The 16,811-nt window shown below is 46.6% G+C and overlaps 1 protein-coding gene across 1 annotated transcript in view; it reads right to left on the bottom strand.

The window, feature by feature from the left end:
- The window catches only part of EIF3H (eukaryotic translation initiation factor 3 subunit H), an 87,818-nt gene extending 84,300 nt beyond the window's left edge, over window positions 1–3,518 (bottom strand). Inside the window, exon 1 of the mRNA XM_040979388.1 lies at window positions 3,348–3,518. Within this exon, the coding sequence (XP_040835322.1) occupies window positions 3,348–3,479 (132 nt within the window). The 5' untranslated portion in view covers window positions 3,480–3,518. The remainder of the gene's footprint in view (window positions 1–3,347) is intronic.
- Between the last annotated feature and the right edge of the window lie 13,293 nt (window positions 3,519–16,811).

The raw sequence follows: 16,811 nt of genomic DNA, 5'->3' as shown, positions 1-16,811 counted from the left end.
CTCTGAAGAATCACGGTCCAGCATGAGCCAACAACTTACATTCTTAACACTAACTCATCAAGACGCACTTCAACTGTCCAGCAGCCTTTAACTAAACAGAAAACTAAAACACCTCAGAAAGACGTAACTAAAATGTCTAAAAAATAAAATTTCTTGTGACTGAGGGCTTCCAATTATCCAAATGAAAACGCCCACATGTAAAAGTTATTACCCAAGTTAGAAAACTGAAAGGGCGAGCCAAGGGCCATATAAATTCCTGTTGCCAACACATTAAAATAAATTACAGACCAAACTCTATTCTACATGAGACTAGGATTTCAAACAAAAGCTTCCATTTCGGGGCATTTAACGACTCACATCTACTCGGTAAGCCCCACTACGCCAGCGTTTACAAGGACTCAGGAGATCCTCTGCCCGCCCTCCCTGCCAGGCCCTTACAACTCAGAATTCTTCACCTCAGCCCAGAGCGCCTCCAGCCACTCACACCAGAGCTGAGGGAGCATCACTGAGGCAAGGCAGATGGCATTCATCCCCAAAGTTACTAGAAGAACCCGAAAACCTAGCCCGGAAATCTAACCGCACGTTCACCTACTGCACACAAGTACTAACCCCCGATTAACCCGAGTGATTTTTCTTACAGAAAAGAAACTGGTGTTAACAAGTTCACAGTTAGCCTGTCTCCTAGCCTCACGCTGCACTCTCTTCTAACACCTGAAACTATCCACAAGGCACTTACTAACCTAGGCTTCTTGTGAGTCATATGCAAGGAAATTTCTACACATTATATTCATTCATTCATTCATTCACATTACCCAAAACGGTAAAAAATGGTCCAAAACATGACATCTGAGCTAACATCTCAAGGACAAAAATGTATCTGTAACTCTGACTTTTCCATTTATCAATAACACACTCTTACAAAACTCAGAAAAATGAGATGGCTCACAAGGTAATGATATGTCCACTAACAGGATGTTAAATAAGTTAACTATGCAAAAAGCAAAAATAAACTTTAAAAGGTAACAAAAGTTAGTAACCAAGCTTATTTTGTTAAGATTTATTTCTTTTTATTTGGAAGTCAGAGCGAGGGAGAGAGAGATACAATTCTTCCATCTACTGGTTCACTCCCCAAATGGCCACAACAGGCAGAACTGGCCTGTCTAAGGCTGGGAACAAGGAGCTGCTTCTGGCTGTCACATGCCTTGGGCCGCTCTCCACTGCCTTCCCAGGACATTAGCAGAGACTCAGATCAGAAATGGAACTCAAAATTGGCGCCACAGGCGGAGCACTGACCTTCCACAATGCACATTTCCTTCAAAACAAAGGTATAGATGTTTTAAGACGACAGATAATACATGCTTCACTTCATGCACGTTCATTTACGTGAAAGTGAAACTGTGATGTCAGCATCTCATACGGGCGCCAGTTCAAGTTCAGTTACTGCACAGGGATCCCACTCCCTGCTAATGACAACCCAGGTCCCTGGGCCCTCCCATCCACGGCGGAGACCTAGAGGCAGCTTCTGGCTCCCGGTTTCAGATCGGACCAGCTAGAGCCAATAAAAAAGGGAAAAGAGTCACAAAGATATTAGTGAAGTCCTATTTCTCAAGTTGAATGATTATTTAAACTATGACTTATTTTACATGGTATTTTACACAGTTCTTCACTAATGTTATAATCATTCTACACAACTTGCAGGTGAATAGTAGTGGCAGATTGTGATAGTGGAGTTTATACTCAGTCTTTACTATTAACTTCATGAGAGGGGAAAAAGTGAGAACTAAAAACAAAACACAGGAAATGTTTCACATTGGGAAGTAAGAATGGTAAGAAAAAACAGGTTCAGAGAAGGGAAGGTTACAAATGGAGAGTTAATGCCAGCCTGGCGCAGCAGCCAAAATCTTCACCTGGCATGCTCCAGGATCCCACAAGGGCACCAGTTCCAATCCCAGTGGCCCCTCTTCCCATCCAGCTCCCTGCTGGAGGCCCTGGGAAAGCAGTAGAGAATGACCTAAAACCTTGGGACCCTGTACCAATGTGGGAGACCCGGAAAACACTTCTGGCTTCAGATCGACTCAGCTCAACTGTGGCCTTTGCAGCCACTTGAAGAGTTAACTAGAAGAAGAAAGATGTTTCTCTCTGTGCTATCTCCCCTCTGTAAAATCAATCTTAAAAATGGCGCTAACCTCTGGGTTCCTGTGAGACAGGCTGAGAGTTATCACGAAGGTAGTTTCTGTCCATTCTGCTCACCTGTGAGTGGTGCATGTCGTGTTAAGAGAGATCCACTGATAGTCATTAAATGAAACACACAGAGCACTCAAGTTAATCTCTTCCTCCACCAGCCAGACTCCACCATCCAATCACTGAACTCACAAAAAATCCCAAGTGGCTTCTGCAGGTCACCACACAAACACCTTCACCAAATCCAAACAGCTCCATGTGGCAAACCTACTTCACACCACCACCTGAAGATGAAGCAGAGCTTGGAAAGGCCACCTGGTCCCAAGTCAGACAACTGCTCAGTGGCAAGGAACCACCTGCCAGCTCTCACCATAAATCTACTACTTTTCAATCACCTGGCTAATGTCAACAGATCGGACCACATTTTGGATTAAAATTCTCAGACTCCACAACCTTAAAATGTTCGTGTTAATTTTAAAAAAATACTTCCTTATTACAAACGTCTAAGCTTTATATTGATCTAAGAAGAGAAACATCAAAACAGATAATGCTTTTTAAACAGTGAGGGAGGCAGGCTGGTTTACACTGGAACGTCAGGCTTCTTAAAAGCAGAACGGTAATTTCACATGATTCCGTATCTGCCTCTGCCCTGCTCAGTCCTTAGCTCACGAACCTCCATTACATTTCGGGCCAGCCTCTTTGACCCTCTTTTCCAATGTTCAGAGTAAACTACACGAGGGTTGATTCCCAATCAGTGGGTTCAGGTGGAGCGCCTTACTACCTGTGGATTCCAGAGTACCGAGAGCGAGGGTGCGGCTGTCAGACCCCAGCACGAAGCAACACTTTCCGAACCCCGGAGTGCGAAAGCCTCCCCGGCATCCGCATCACCTGTTGCAGCCGCAGCAAGGCTTTCTCCACAACTCTTCTCCCAGACTTCTCACCACGCCCCGACAACCTGTTACACACACCCCTGGCGTACTCAGCCCCTAACTCAGGCGCCACAAGACGGGACAAGCCCACAATGTCTGCTGAACAAGTGAAGGAGACGGGGAAACCTCAGCCCAGCCTCACCGAACCCAGCGGCGGCAAGGCGGCCGGGAAACACGTTTCGCCGGACCGGGCTGGGACCTGCGCGCCCCACGCGGGCCTGCGGAACTCGGACTCACCAAGCCATCAATCTGCACTTGCTTCACGGCCGAGTCTCCAGAACCACCTTTGCCTTTGCCCTTCCCTCCAGCGCCGGCGGCGGAGCTGGAAGACGTGGAGCCAGAGCCGGTACCTTCCTTGCGGGACGCCATCTTTCGAGCCAGACAGGAAGAAAAGGAAGCGTGAGTTGCCGGAAGCGGAAGTGACGCGGACGCGTAACGTCACCCGAAGGGCAGCGTTTTCGGGGCGGAACTGGCGGCGAAGAGCGAAGACCACGCCTGCGCTCCCCCGGGGGACGCTGAGCGCATGCGCAGCGTGTACAGGCTGTCAGTTTACCGCTGAGATTTTCTTTTTCTGGTTTCTTTTTATTAGTTTGTAACTTTTAGGGGTCTTTATATTAACACCTCCACAAAAAGTTTTGTTTCTGTACGTGTTTATATTCGCAATGCATTCCATGGGTCCTGAGAAAATACAAAATGTTCTGCATAATCATGATACCATTCATAATATAGATTTATTTTTTAAGTACATTTCAATTAATCTTTACGTACTTTGCTCTTCACTATGATAAACAGTATATATATATATATATATATATATATATATAGCTTTGAATTTCTAGTAAGTTCCACAATGATTATTAAAAGTTACAAAAGACTGGGCCTGGTGCGGTAGCCTATCAGCTTGAATGCATCAGGATCCCATATGGGTCCCGCTTCCCATCCAATGCTCCCTGCCTGTGGCCTGGGAAAGCAGTCAAGGACGGCCCAAAGCCTGGGGACCCTGCACCTATGTGGGAGACCTGGGAGGGGCTCTTGGCTCCTGGCTTTGGGATGACCGGGCCAGAACTATTGTGCCACTGGGGAGAGACAGAAGGTGTGAAAGATCTTTACCTCCCCTTCTCTTGGTATAATTTTAACTTTCAAATAAGTAAATAGATATCTAAAGAAAAATCTGTTGGATTATTTTCCAAACACCCATTGATAGTCACATTATAGCTCACATTTCTTTAGTGTTTCCTATTCAAAGATGCTTTTACTTCTGAAATTTTAAATTGCTATTCCTGATCTATCCAACTATCAAAAGCAATTATAACCATTCCCTTTGTAAATAGTAGGCATCTGATACATGATTTGCCCTGGGTTGTCCTGGTCATCAGTGCTGAGGTGATGTCCCAGAATGTCTTATCAAACTTGGGGTAGCTGGATGCATAGATTATATAAAAATTAATCGGGGAGCATTGTGTTACAGCATTCCAATCCCTACTGCCTGCTTTCAGTTCCGTTCCCTGAATAGTGTACCTAGGAAAGCAGAAGAGGATGGTCAAAACCCCTGGATCCCTGCACCTGCATTGAAGACCCGGAATCAATTCCTATCTCTAGATTTGGTATGGACCTGCTCCAGCCAGCTGGGAAGTTACCAGAGGACAGAAAATGCTCTCTCTCCCTGTTTTCTCTTTGTATAGTTTTTTTTTTTCTCAAGATTTTTCTATTTTTTTTATTGGAAAGACAGGCTTACAGAATGAGAGACAGAAAGATCCTCCATCTGCTGGTTAACTCCCCAAATGGCTGTAACAGCCAGAGTTGAGTCAATCCAAAGCCAGGAGCCAGGAGCTGCTTCTGGTTCTCCTATGGGGCTGCAGGATTCCAAGCACTGGCTCATCCTCCACCAGTTTCCCAGGCCGTAAGCGGTGAACTGGATGGGAAGTGAAGCAGCCAGGACATGAATCAGTGCCCACATGGATCCTGTATGAAGGGTGAAAACACATTCCCTACAAACCACATTGACTTTGAACCTGCCACTTGAAAATATATACTTCAAGTCTTCATAAGAACATGACACTTACAGGAAGTCATTTTAATAAAGAATTTAAAACATTCTATCTCTACTTCCAAATGAGTTTTTCTCTATACTTCTGAAATGCTTACTCTTACAATATTTATTCACAACTAATTGGGTGGTTATACTGTCACTGTCCCGCAGCGATGAACTTGGTGCACAGAGCCGATAATAACAGGCATGGACTCTGACTGATGGTTGAAAGCTGAAATTTCTTAGTGGCATCAGACTTTATACACTGAGGGTCATATGAGATAAGGGTGGAGGTATTGAGCTCATTAACAAACCCATCAACTGTTTCTATGCTTTTGTTTGGAAGTCCTTTTGTCTTGTATATTCCACCAAGAGTTCTCATACACATGCTGTCCACTCAGCTGTTCTCATACAAATGATATCTAATCAGTTATTTAAAAGGTATCCATTTGGCTGTTTTCATACAAGCACTACCCAATCAGTTGTAATCCTGCGCTCACCGACCTTCTAGGGTCACAGTGTGCTCCAATACCAACGACGGCCATAACCTTCTCTGCAGCTTTTTGCTGTTTTTGTCGCAGGGGTCTGGTTTTGTATTTTAGCCTAGAATACCTGTACGTAGTCTATAATTAGGTACATCTGCCAAATTTCTTTCCTCTTTGTCTTTCAACAATAAAGAAGATATTTAGTAAGGTGTTAAGAAATCACTTTAAAAAAATCATTTGATGTGGGTGGTGGATCATGTCTTGGCTGTTCCACTTCCTATTCAGCTCCCTGCTTGTAGTTGGGGAAGCAACAGAAGATGGCTCAAATCCTTGAGACTGTGCATCTACATAGCTTCGGATCAGTCCAGCTCTGGTCATTGCAGCCACTTGGAAACTAAGCCAGCAGGTGGAAGATCTGTCTCTCCTCCTCTCAGAACTCTGATCACTTCAGACACCTGCACACCATACCGATGTGTTTCGGTGGGGCTCAGTTCGGCTTCTGATTGCAGCATCCTTCTAATGCACAGCCATCCAGGCAAGAGGTGGTGGGTCGCACATGCTTAGGTCCCTGCTGCTCGCGGTCAAGGCTCACAGTTCTGTCCTGGGCCATCGCTGACTGCTGCAGGCGTTTGGAGAGTGAAACCACAGATGGAAAATCTCTCTGTGTCTACATGGCTCTGTCTCTTTCCGTTTTAAATAACTTGAAGATAAGTAATTGTTCCAAAGACCAGCCATTAAGAGTTCTGAGGATAGTTGCTAATAACTAAGAAAGAAAGAAAAAGGAAAGGAAATAAAAGGAAAAGAATGAAAAAGAACAAAATTTGTACAGGTAGTACAGAAGTAAGAACATGAAACAAAAATATGAGTAACTGTAGCAAACTTCCCTTCTTCTCTTAAATTTTCCAAAGTATTCTGGGCGGGTTAAGTTAACACGATTCTCCAGTGTTGTAAATGTGTGTGCAAGACGTATGAAAAATTAATACATCATAAACCAGAGTGGTTAAGAGTTATTATATAGGAACATAAAATTTCCAAACTCCACTCAAACTGATAAAGTGACATAACACTAAACTGGCCTAGTTATTTATCTCTAGTACAATATTAACAGAAACCACTAGAGCTATACAAAGAAATGCACTCGAAGTTACTATAAATCAACATGAAATTTTATTTATTATTATATTTTCGACAATCTTTACATAGTTAATTAGGGAAAAAAGGTTCAAGGGCTATAGGAAAGTGGGTAAGACTATTATTTCCATATTGTTTCCTTCATGTTTAAAGGGGGGTATTAAGGGAGAAGGCCCACCCAATTTCCCACCCTCCCCAAGTACCGGATGTAGGGCATGATCCGAGGTTCTTGCTCAAGTGGTTTTGATATTTCACCAGTTATAAATTGCTGCCAATCTTGCCACTCCAAGCACGATGAGGTCTTTGAAGAATCCACCGATTGACATAGTCCATCATAGAGTCTCCATTTGCCCCGTATTTCGCTACCAACACATAGCTGAGATGGTTGATTGACCTGTTCTATCTTCTGTCTTTTCTTGGTTAGGGTTCTTAGTCCAGCATTTCAATTGGGGAGATCTTCAAAGAAATTTTGTCTGAGGTGTTCTCAGACCGAATTCTTGAATGTGCTAGCAGGTACAGGGCCCGGCTCAGTCCATCACCCTGACCAGCTGGTGGCTGTGATGGCTGGGTTGGTTCTGTTTTCAGCCCCAACTTCCACTGGAACGAATGAGTGTAGCAGTCCAGCCTGGTTCTGCCCAGCACATTCTCAGCCCTCGCATAAACCAGTAGGAGCTGCAGCCTAGTTGGAGCAACCCACAATAACCCCCACCAGGCCCGCCCCCTACCCTGGATTGCCAGTATGTGTAGCAGTAGTCCAGTCTGTCTCACACCCCATTCCACCCCAGCCCCTGTCCTGGTTTTCATGCCCTCTTGTGAAAGTGGTAACCCAAGATGGAGGAGCCCACTATTTCCCTCCCAGGTCTCTCCCACTCCCGGATTATGCACTCTCCAGGTAGTTCTATGGTTTGACTTGACAGAACTAGGTCCCCAGTGCCAGCTTCTTCCAGCTGATGCTGTGGCTAAGGCCAAATAACCCTCACCCACTCTAATTTTGTTTGCAACAGTAGAAATAATCAGCCCAGCCTGGCTTTTCCCTGATCTAGTCCACATGAGGCACAGGTGTTGTAGCCCTGCTTAGTCTGGTTTGCCCCCATCCCAGCCCATGCTCTCCAGTGAGAGTAGCTGTCCAGCAAAGGAACCACCCTTATTCCCCTGCCAGCTCCATCCCTTCCCTTCCTGATTCTCAGGTGTGCTGGTTGGGCGCTGCGGTGACATCCAGTACAGGCAACCTCACCTTGGCATTCCATATTGTGCACTGGTCTTTGTCGCCACCGAACCCGGCTCGACCCACACTGTTCTGGTGCTTGGATTTGCCAGCGGATGATGTGAACAGATTCAGCCTGATCTTCCCCCAACCCCTGCCAAATGTGTGCCAGTGTGTAACTTTCCCTGGCCTGGTCTGGGCTTTTCCTGTCATGTTTCTTGCGCTTACCTGCAGGGTCTGTGTCCTGACAGAGGAGTTGGCCAGGCTCCTCCATCAGAACCTCTCCCAATGCCAGAGTTTGCACATACCAGTGGGGCCATGAGCCAGCCTACTCAGTTCACCTCCTGTCATAGCAGGAACAGTGGCTTTTCTTGACTGGCCTTCAACCCAAACTGGTCCTTGCTGTTGGATGTTTCAGCCCAGCCATGGCTCATCCATACCCACATATGGTTCACAGATGGCTTAGTAGGAGTTGAGACCTTGCCTAGTCTGTCCCACATCTATCCTGGTCCTCCAGGACACCAGAGGGTGCTGGATTCTGGCCCGGCTCGGTGCATCCAATCCCAGTCCACATTTGTGCCAAATGAGACTACAACCATTTCCAGATCAGAACGCAGCCCCCACTCCAGGCCACGCACCCCTTGGTGGGAACCTCAACCCAGCTAGGGTTGTCCCCTTAGCTCCCCAACCGGGTCTGTTCTCAGCCATAAATCACTTGCATGCTAGTGGTTGTTCTGGCTCAGCTTGGCTCAGCTCCTCACCTGACCCGACCTCTGTCTTAGAAATTGTGGCGTAGCATTCCTGGCTCATGCAGACCTGTAGATACAAGAGCCTAGCTCGGCATGACCTGTGCTCCATCCTGGTCTCTAGTTTCACTTGTGGGCTAAGGTTTGCTCAGTGCTGCCCAGTCCACCCTGTTCCTTTACCAATTGACACATTAGCCAGCTGTTGGAACTACTTTGCCCAGCTTGTCCAACCCCCAGGTCTGGACCACTTGTTCACTAGCGGGAGCTAAGACTGGCCAAGGGAATTTCCCAAGTTCCTCCACTTAATCCACTAACAGACCCAGTTCTCATACATGCCATTGGGTTTAGATCAAGTTCCAGCGAAGTCTGGCCTTCCATTTGGCCTTGTATGAGCTGGTGAACATTGCAGCCCAGCCCACCCCACACCCTATTCAGGATCACATTTGGGTGCTGCTGCCCTGGCCAGTCCAGACTGTTGGGGGTTCCTTTACCTGTGATTCATGGCAGGCTCCTTGGTGACACCTAGCATTGTCCATCACCACCCCAACTCTTGAGTTAACCAGTGGGGCTAGAATTTCCACAGGGTTTGGCCCACACATCCCTCACAGAATCTACCCCCAGTTATGGTTCTCGAGTGCTAGTTAATGTCATGGCCCTGCGTAATGTGACCCATCTGCTGATCCATCATCATGTCAGGTAACAGGATATGATTCTGATGGATGAGCCCCAAGCCATAGCTTTTGCATAGACTGGTATTTGGTGGTCAGCATTGTTCAGTGATTACAAGTTTTTCAAAGGAAGAGTTATTGTCATTGGGAATCTTTATGATTGCTTCACATCCTAGGAGTACATTAGGTTCAACCTGGAGTTATCTAAGCAGCGATTCAAAGAACCAAACCCTAGGGGTCCCGGCCGGGCGATCAATATGAAATTTTAAAATATATTCAAATACCACATACTAATACAAGAAAAAGAAAACAGAACAGCAGAATAAAGCCAACAAGTATCAAAAATTAAGTATTTTTTAATTGAAATCATTCAGGATATGTTTTCCAGCTATAATAAATTCTAAAAAGAAATCAAAACATAATAACAAGGACCTGACATGGTAGCCTAGAGACAAAAATCGTTGTCTTGCACATGCCAGGATCCCATTTGGGTGCCATTTCTAATCCCGGCAGCTCTACTTCCCATCCACTCCCTGACTGTGGCCTGGGAAAGCAGTAGAGGACGGCCTAAAGCTTTGGGACCCTGCACCCATGTGGGAGACCCAGAGGAGGTTCCAGGCTCCTGGCCTCGGGTTGGCTCAACTCTGGCTATTGCAGCCACTTAGGATGTGAACCAGCTGATGGAAGTTCTTCCTCTCTGTCTCTCCTTCACACTGTAAATCTGACTTTCCAATAAAAAGTAAATAAATCTTTTAAAAAACCTGATAAAGACAAAAGGAAAATTCCCATATATTTAACAAGTAGACCACATGCTTAAAATGTTTCTCATTCAAATAGAAAATCTTAAGGAAACTTAAACATACACACTCATATAGTGACCTGGACAGACAGGAAGTAGAAATATAATTTGTAGGATATAGATACATGGGTGCTAAGAGGCAAGTTAATGGCTAAAAACCTGAATCAGACAACAGAAAATATTGAAAGTCAATAATTACAGATGAGCAAACTGATTAACACAGTGGCTGGGGTACTCACATTTCACGTCAGAGTATTGGATTTGAGTTCTGGCTTTGCTTCTAACTCCTACTTCTTGGTAATATAAAAGTGATAGCTCAAACAACTGTGTCTCTGCCACCCACCTGGAAGAAATGGATTCAGTTTCTATTCCCTACCTTTGTTCTCTCAAGATCGGATAACTGTAGATTTGGGACATGAACCAGTGGTTGGAAAGTAACTCTTTTCCTCTCTCTCTCTTTCTCTCTCTCTAAAGTAAGATAAATAAACATTTTAGAAAGAATCAATATTCTATATTTCCCCAACAAGATCACAGGAAGATAAGAGCAAAACATACCTAAAGCACACCTAAGAAAGACAATAAGAAAACAAAATATTGCTTTTATATTCATTCATGCAACCATTAAATTGCATTACTGTTCTGCTTAAAGGGCAGTTTAAAATGGTAAGTATCAAGTTGATTTTACTTGTTGCTAGGTAAAATAAATTTACTCTGTACTCCCAACAATATGTTTTTCATTCTGTCTCTAACAAGAACTAAAGTTTGTAGCATACTTCTGTTTGCTAGAAGCAGTTCCAATTTAGTTACGGGAAAAGGGGATGGCTTGGGCCTTCCAAACCAAGCTCCGAGACCCTGTCCATGTGGGATTACTGCGTGGGGACAGGAAGCAAGGAGAGTCTGCTGTACCTGAGTGAAGAAATGAAAAAATAAACAGTCTGACTAGTTCTGCTTTTGTGGCATAATAACTCTACCCACTAGGAAAACACAGCCTGTGAATGCCAGGCTGTGACCATTCCAGGCCTTAGCGTCAGCCAGAATTGGAGCTGCGTTTCCTTTCTTAAGATATGTTCTTACAATGCAGTAAAATGGAGGAGTCAAGACACTGAAGATAATCCAAACAACTTCAAAAAAAAAAATATATATATATATATATAGAGAGAGAGAGAGAGAGAAAGCGCTCTATTCCCATTCCATAATCAGATGTGCACAGAACTTTTTCGAAATGTGAATTTATTCCTATTGAAATGTTGCCTGCTTTCAGACCTCAATAGAAGGCAACATTCTTGGGAAGGCTTACTCTTGGACCTGGGCTGGGCCCCTTCTCAGAGATGGAACACATGGCTTGTTAGCATGAACATTGCTGACCATCACACGCCAGGCCACATGGAAGCTAGGGCTGGGACCTGTCTAGCAAGGATAGATCCCAGTAAGAGACTGAATGTCAAAATAGGGGATGGATCACAATAGGCCATGACACTAACCAGCATACAAGAGAATATAGTCTAGGGATAGATTCTGTAGGGGATATGTGGCCCAAACACTGGAAAAATGCAAGTCCTGCTGCTTAGCTCAAGAGTTGGAGTGGTACCGGCTGAGCGATCAGTGACCATGGAACTTGCCAACACTTATGGGTACAGGAACCAAGAATAGTCTGGGCAGGTCCTGGCTACAGCACCCACACATGCATCCTAAAACAGAATGTGGAGCGCGCCTGTTGCAACATCTACCGGTTCATACAAGGCCAAGATGCAGGGGCAGGCTGTGATGGGCAAGGGCCAACATCCGCTGGCATGCATGAGATCTGAGTCTACAAGTGGGCTGAGTGGAGGAACATGGGAAACTCCTCTAATAGATCATAGCTCCCGCTGGTAAGCACATGGTCCAGGCATGGAAGTCAGGCAAGCTGGGCAAGGTTGCTCCAATTGATGGTAAATGTGTGGATTGGTTTGGGAAGGAGGCAGACTGGGCAGGGTCAGGCAAATCTTAGCTCACTGGCAAGAGCAAAAACCAGGCTGCACCACAAGTCATGCCAGGCTAAACTATCACACCTACTGGTTTGCATGAGCCATGGATGGGAGGAGAGTGTGCAGGGCCAGGTTCCAGGACCCACCAGCAAGAGTTGGGACTGGGGGCAGGCCAGGTCAAGCCATGCTACAGCATCCAAAGGCAAAGGCTAAGACAGGTAAGGGATTATGCCAAACTGGGTCAGAGCAACCAGTGGCACATGCAAGATTTATGGCTGGGAATAAGCCTGGTTAGGGAGTTCTGGCTAGGTTGTGGTTCCCACTGGTGAGTGTAAAGGCAAGAGTGGGGCTGCTATATGGTCTGGACATGGCTGCAGTGTTTCTCAGCAGAAGTGTGGACTGGGTCTGGGGTGTGCCAGACTGGGCTAGACTCCAGCACCCACAGCTGCTCATGAGAACCAGTATAAGTATAGGATGGGCAGGGGTAGGTCTCTGCCCCTGCTAAGCCATGTGTGATCTGTGTCTGGGTATGGACCAGGCTTGGCTGCACTGTAACATACAACAGTAAAAACCAGAATGGGTGAAGGCCAGTTAGGAAAGGCCACTGCTCCTGCTAGGACAAGAGGTGGACTAAGTAAGGCTGGCTCATGGACCCACCAAAGGGTGCAAAATATGGCATTGAAAGAGGTTCTGATGAAGGAGCTTGGGAAACTCCTCTGTCAGGACACAGTCCCTGCAGGTGAGCGCAAGAACCATGATAGGGAGCAAGCCAGACTAGGCCAGGGAAAGTTAACCACAGGCATACTCTTGGCACAGGTTGGGGATGAACCATGCTGGGCCACTTCACATCACACACTGGCAAATCCTAGCACCAGAATAGATTGATGTTTGGGCCAGGTTGGGCTGCAACACAATCCATTTCACATGAGGGCAAGGACTGGGGGCTGGGCTAGACTATAGCCTCCACCAGTGTGAGCTGGAATTGAGGATAGGCTGGGCCTGGCCAGGCTGCAGCACCCACTGGCAAATGCCGAGATGAGGTCAGCCATGGCAGACTGGGCCACAGCACTCAACCAGCACACGTGAGACCAAGGGGATATGGGGTGAAACTTGTAGTAGAGCTGCATAGGATTTTCCTGCTGGACCACCCCTTCCCCTCGCCCACTGGAGAGTGTGAGAACTGAGATGGGGGCAGACCAGGCTGCGCAGGGCCATAATACCTGTGGGCCTGGATCTGGGAAAGCCAGGCTAGGTTGATTGTTCCTAGTCGTACATATACAAGCCAGAGTAGTATTGGGTTGGTAATTCTGGACTGGGAGTGGGTCCAATAGGCAAATTGTGGGGAAACCTCCTTGTGTTGCCAGTTCCAACTGGTGAGCATGAGAACCAGGACTGGGAAGGAATGGCTAGACAGAAAGGGGCACCTGCCAGCACATGTATGGGTTGGATAGTGGGACTGGTTGGCTTGAACTAAGCTTCAATGCCCACTGAAATTTATTTATTTATTTTTAAAGACTTATTTTATTTTCATTACAAAGTCAGATATACAGAGAGGAGGAGTGACAGAGAGGAAGATCTTCCATCCTATGACTCACTTCCCAAGCGAGCGTAATGGCTGGTGCTGCGCCAATCGAAAGCCAGGAGCCAGGAACTTCTTCTATGTCTCCCACATGGGTGCAGGATCCCAAGGTTTTGGGTCGTCCTCGACTGCCTTCCCAGGTCACAAGCAGGGAGCTGGATGGGAAGTTGAGCTGCCGGTTCCAGAATCGGCACCCATGTGGATCCCGGCACGTTCAAGGTGAAGACTTTAATCACTAGGCCATGGCCCCGGGCCCAGTGCACTGAAATTTATGAGTGCTGAATGGGATGTGGGACAGGCTGGACCAGTCTGCTGTACATACTGAAAAGCACAGGAACCAGGGCAGGGGATGGGCCTGGTCAGGGTTATTGTGGGTCACTCCAACTAGGCTGCAGTTCCCACTGGTTTGTATGAGAGCTGAGTGTATGGTGGGCAGAATCAGGTTGGGCTACGACACCCATTGGTTTGTGTAGAAGGCAGGCCTGGAGGCAGAACTGACCTAGCAATTGCACCCATCAGCTTATACATAAGCTGATTTGGGCAACAGACTGCACCAGATCCTGTATTGGCAAGCATACACAAGAGTCAGGTCTGGGATGAAATTTTTTTGGGAATCCCCCTAACTGAATCACTGGATTTAGAACCCCAACCATGGAAGAAATTGCAGGTTCCATGGTCTTATCATGGAGTGTACGTGTCAGAGTCAGGCCTCCTCAGTGGCTTAGATGGAGCAGTGGACAGCATATCCAGGTGCACGTGGAGGACATGGCAGTACATTGAGTCTGCACAGGACACCTGGTACCACAACAGAGGATGGAAGCAGAACAAATCAATCAAGAGCCCCAGCCAAGTGTTAGGAGTGAGTGTCTGAGCAAGTGGAGATTCTAAGGTGGACGCTATTAACCAGTGGATTCTGGAGAGATTTCATTGTGCTTGGTTGGCAAGATCAGCAGTAATTCAGAACTGTTGAACTGTCAACACCTGTTGATCAGGACCCTAGGAGCATACCCACATGGGGGGCTCTGCGATGGGTGGGAGGTTGGGTGTGGCTTGTTCCCTTATCTTCCACCTTCCCCCCCCAGATACAGGAAGAAAAAAAAAGAGAATGTGGAAATGGTGATCTCATCCATCTACCTTCTCCCCTTGACTCTTTCACCCTAATCAACTATATAAAAATCATCAAAAATAAAAAGAATTAAAAAAAAAAAAAGAACATGGAGTTCCATCAAAATTAACAACCCAGGTCAAAGCCACAAATCTCAAAGTTGAAGCAGGTGTTTGGCTCAGTGGTTAAGCGGCTAAAGAGCTGCTTATGATATTCACATCCCATATTTGTCTTTTTTTTTCTTAAAGATTTATTTTTTTTTTTTTATTGGAAAGGCGGATATACAGAGAGGAGAGACAGAGAGGAAGATCTTCCGTCCGATGATTCACTCCCCAAGTGAGCGCAACGGGCCGATACTATGCCGATCCGAAGCCAGGAGCCTCTTCCGGGTCTCCCACGTGGGTGCAGGGTCCCAAAGCTTTGGGCCATCCTGGACTGCTTTCCCAGGCCACAGGCAGGGAGCTGGATGGGAAGCGGGGCTGTGGGGATTAGAACCGGTGCCCATATGGGATCCCAGGCGTGCAAGGCGAGGACCTTATTCACTGCGCCATTGCGCCGGGCCCCATATTTGTCTTTTTTTAAAAAGACTTTTTAAGATTTATTTGAAAAACAGTGCGAGAGAGTGATTTTTCATCTACTTGTTCATTTCCCAAATGTCCATGACAGCCAGAGCTGGGCCAGGCCGAAGCCAGGAGCCAGGAACTGCATGCGAGTCTCCCCCTAGAGGGCAGGAATCGAGTTCTTGCTTTGTTTCCTACTGTCTTCTTGGGTGCATCTTCAGTGAACTACAGAGTAAGTGGCGAGCCACTGAGATTCAGTCAAGTGCTCACATCGGATGCCAGCATTGCAGGTGGCAGGTCAGCCTCCTGTACCACAGGAACAGCCCTTCACATCCTACTGTGACAAAGTACCTGAGTTCAAGTCCCAGTTCTCTTGCAGCTTCCTGCTGACACACCCTCAGAGGTAGCCTGTAAGAATTAACATAGCGGAGTATTTGAACCGGCCAGCAGAGCCAGTAACGTGGACACGAGGGTCTGGAGATGAAACATCACACTGACAGGAGACCAGTGATGGTGGAAGAAGTCTCTCCCGCCTCCCTTTATTCAGCTTTCCCCACAAGCCCTTATCAGAACAATAGGATGCTAATGAGTCTGAGAGATCAGGTGCCACTAGCCTCAAACCCATTTCCTACAGATGCTAAGCTTAACAAATGCTAATCAACTCCTTAGCCCAAAACAAGTATTTGCCACCTCCACGACATACTTGGATTAATATCTAAGCTCTTGGGGCCCAACATTGGCCTAGTCCTCACCTTGAATGCACTGGGATCCGATAAGGACAACAGTTCCAATCCTGGCAGCTCCACTTCCCATCCAGCTCCCTGCTTGTGGCCTGGGAAAGCAGTCAGGACGGCACAACGCCTTGGGATCCCGCACCTGCGTGGGAGACCTGGCAGAGGCTCCTGGCTCCTGGCTTTGGATCAGCTCAGCCCCTGCCATTGTGGCCACTTGGGGAGTGAATCATCGGACGGAAGTTCTTCCTCTCTGTCTCTCCCGCCCTCTGTATATCTGACTTTTTAATAAAAATAAATAAATCTTAGGAAAAAAATATCTGAGCTCTTGGCTTCAGCCTGTTCCAGGCTCTGATATTCAAGGCATAAACAGGGAATTGTGAGGAGAAAGGATTCTATCTGTCCTTCTGCCTTTCAAATTAAATTAAAAAGGAAGTAGGCCTGGTGCAATGGCTCAATGTCTAAAATCTTTGCCTTGGACATGCCAGAATCCCAAATGGGCATTGTTCATGTCCTGGCCACTCCACTTTTCATTCATTCACTCTGCTTCTTGCCTGAGAAAGGCATGGTGGATGACCTAAGGCGTTGGGACCCTGTGTCTTATTGGGACACTCAGAGGAAGCATGTGAGAGACTCAAAGGACGCTCCTGGCTTCTGGCTTCAGTTTGGCTCAGCTCCATCTATGGAGATCATTCGCTCT

The sequence above is a fragment of the Ochotona curzoniae genome, unplaced genomic scaffold, assembly GCF_017591425.1.
Source record: "Ochotona curzoniae isolate NIBS_2020 unplaced genomic scaffold, NIBS_Ocur_1.0 contig_3190, whole genome shotgun sequence".
Classification (NCBI taxonomy): Eukaryota; Metazoa; Chordata; class Mammalia; order Lagomorpha; family Ochotonidae; genus Ochotona; species Ochotona curzoniae.
This window is presented reverse-complemented; position numbering and strand designations above follow the sequence as displayed.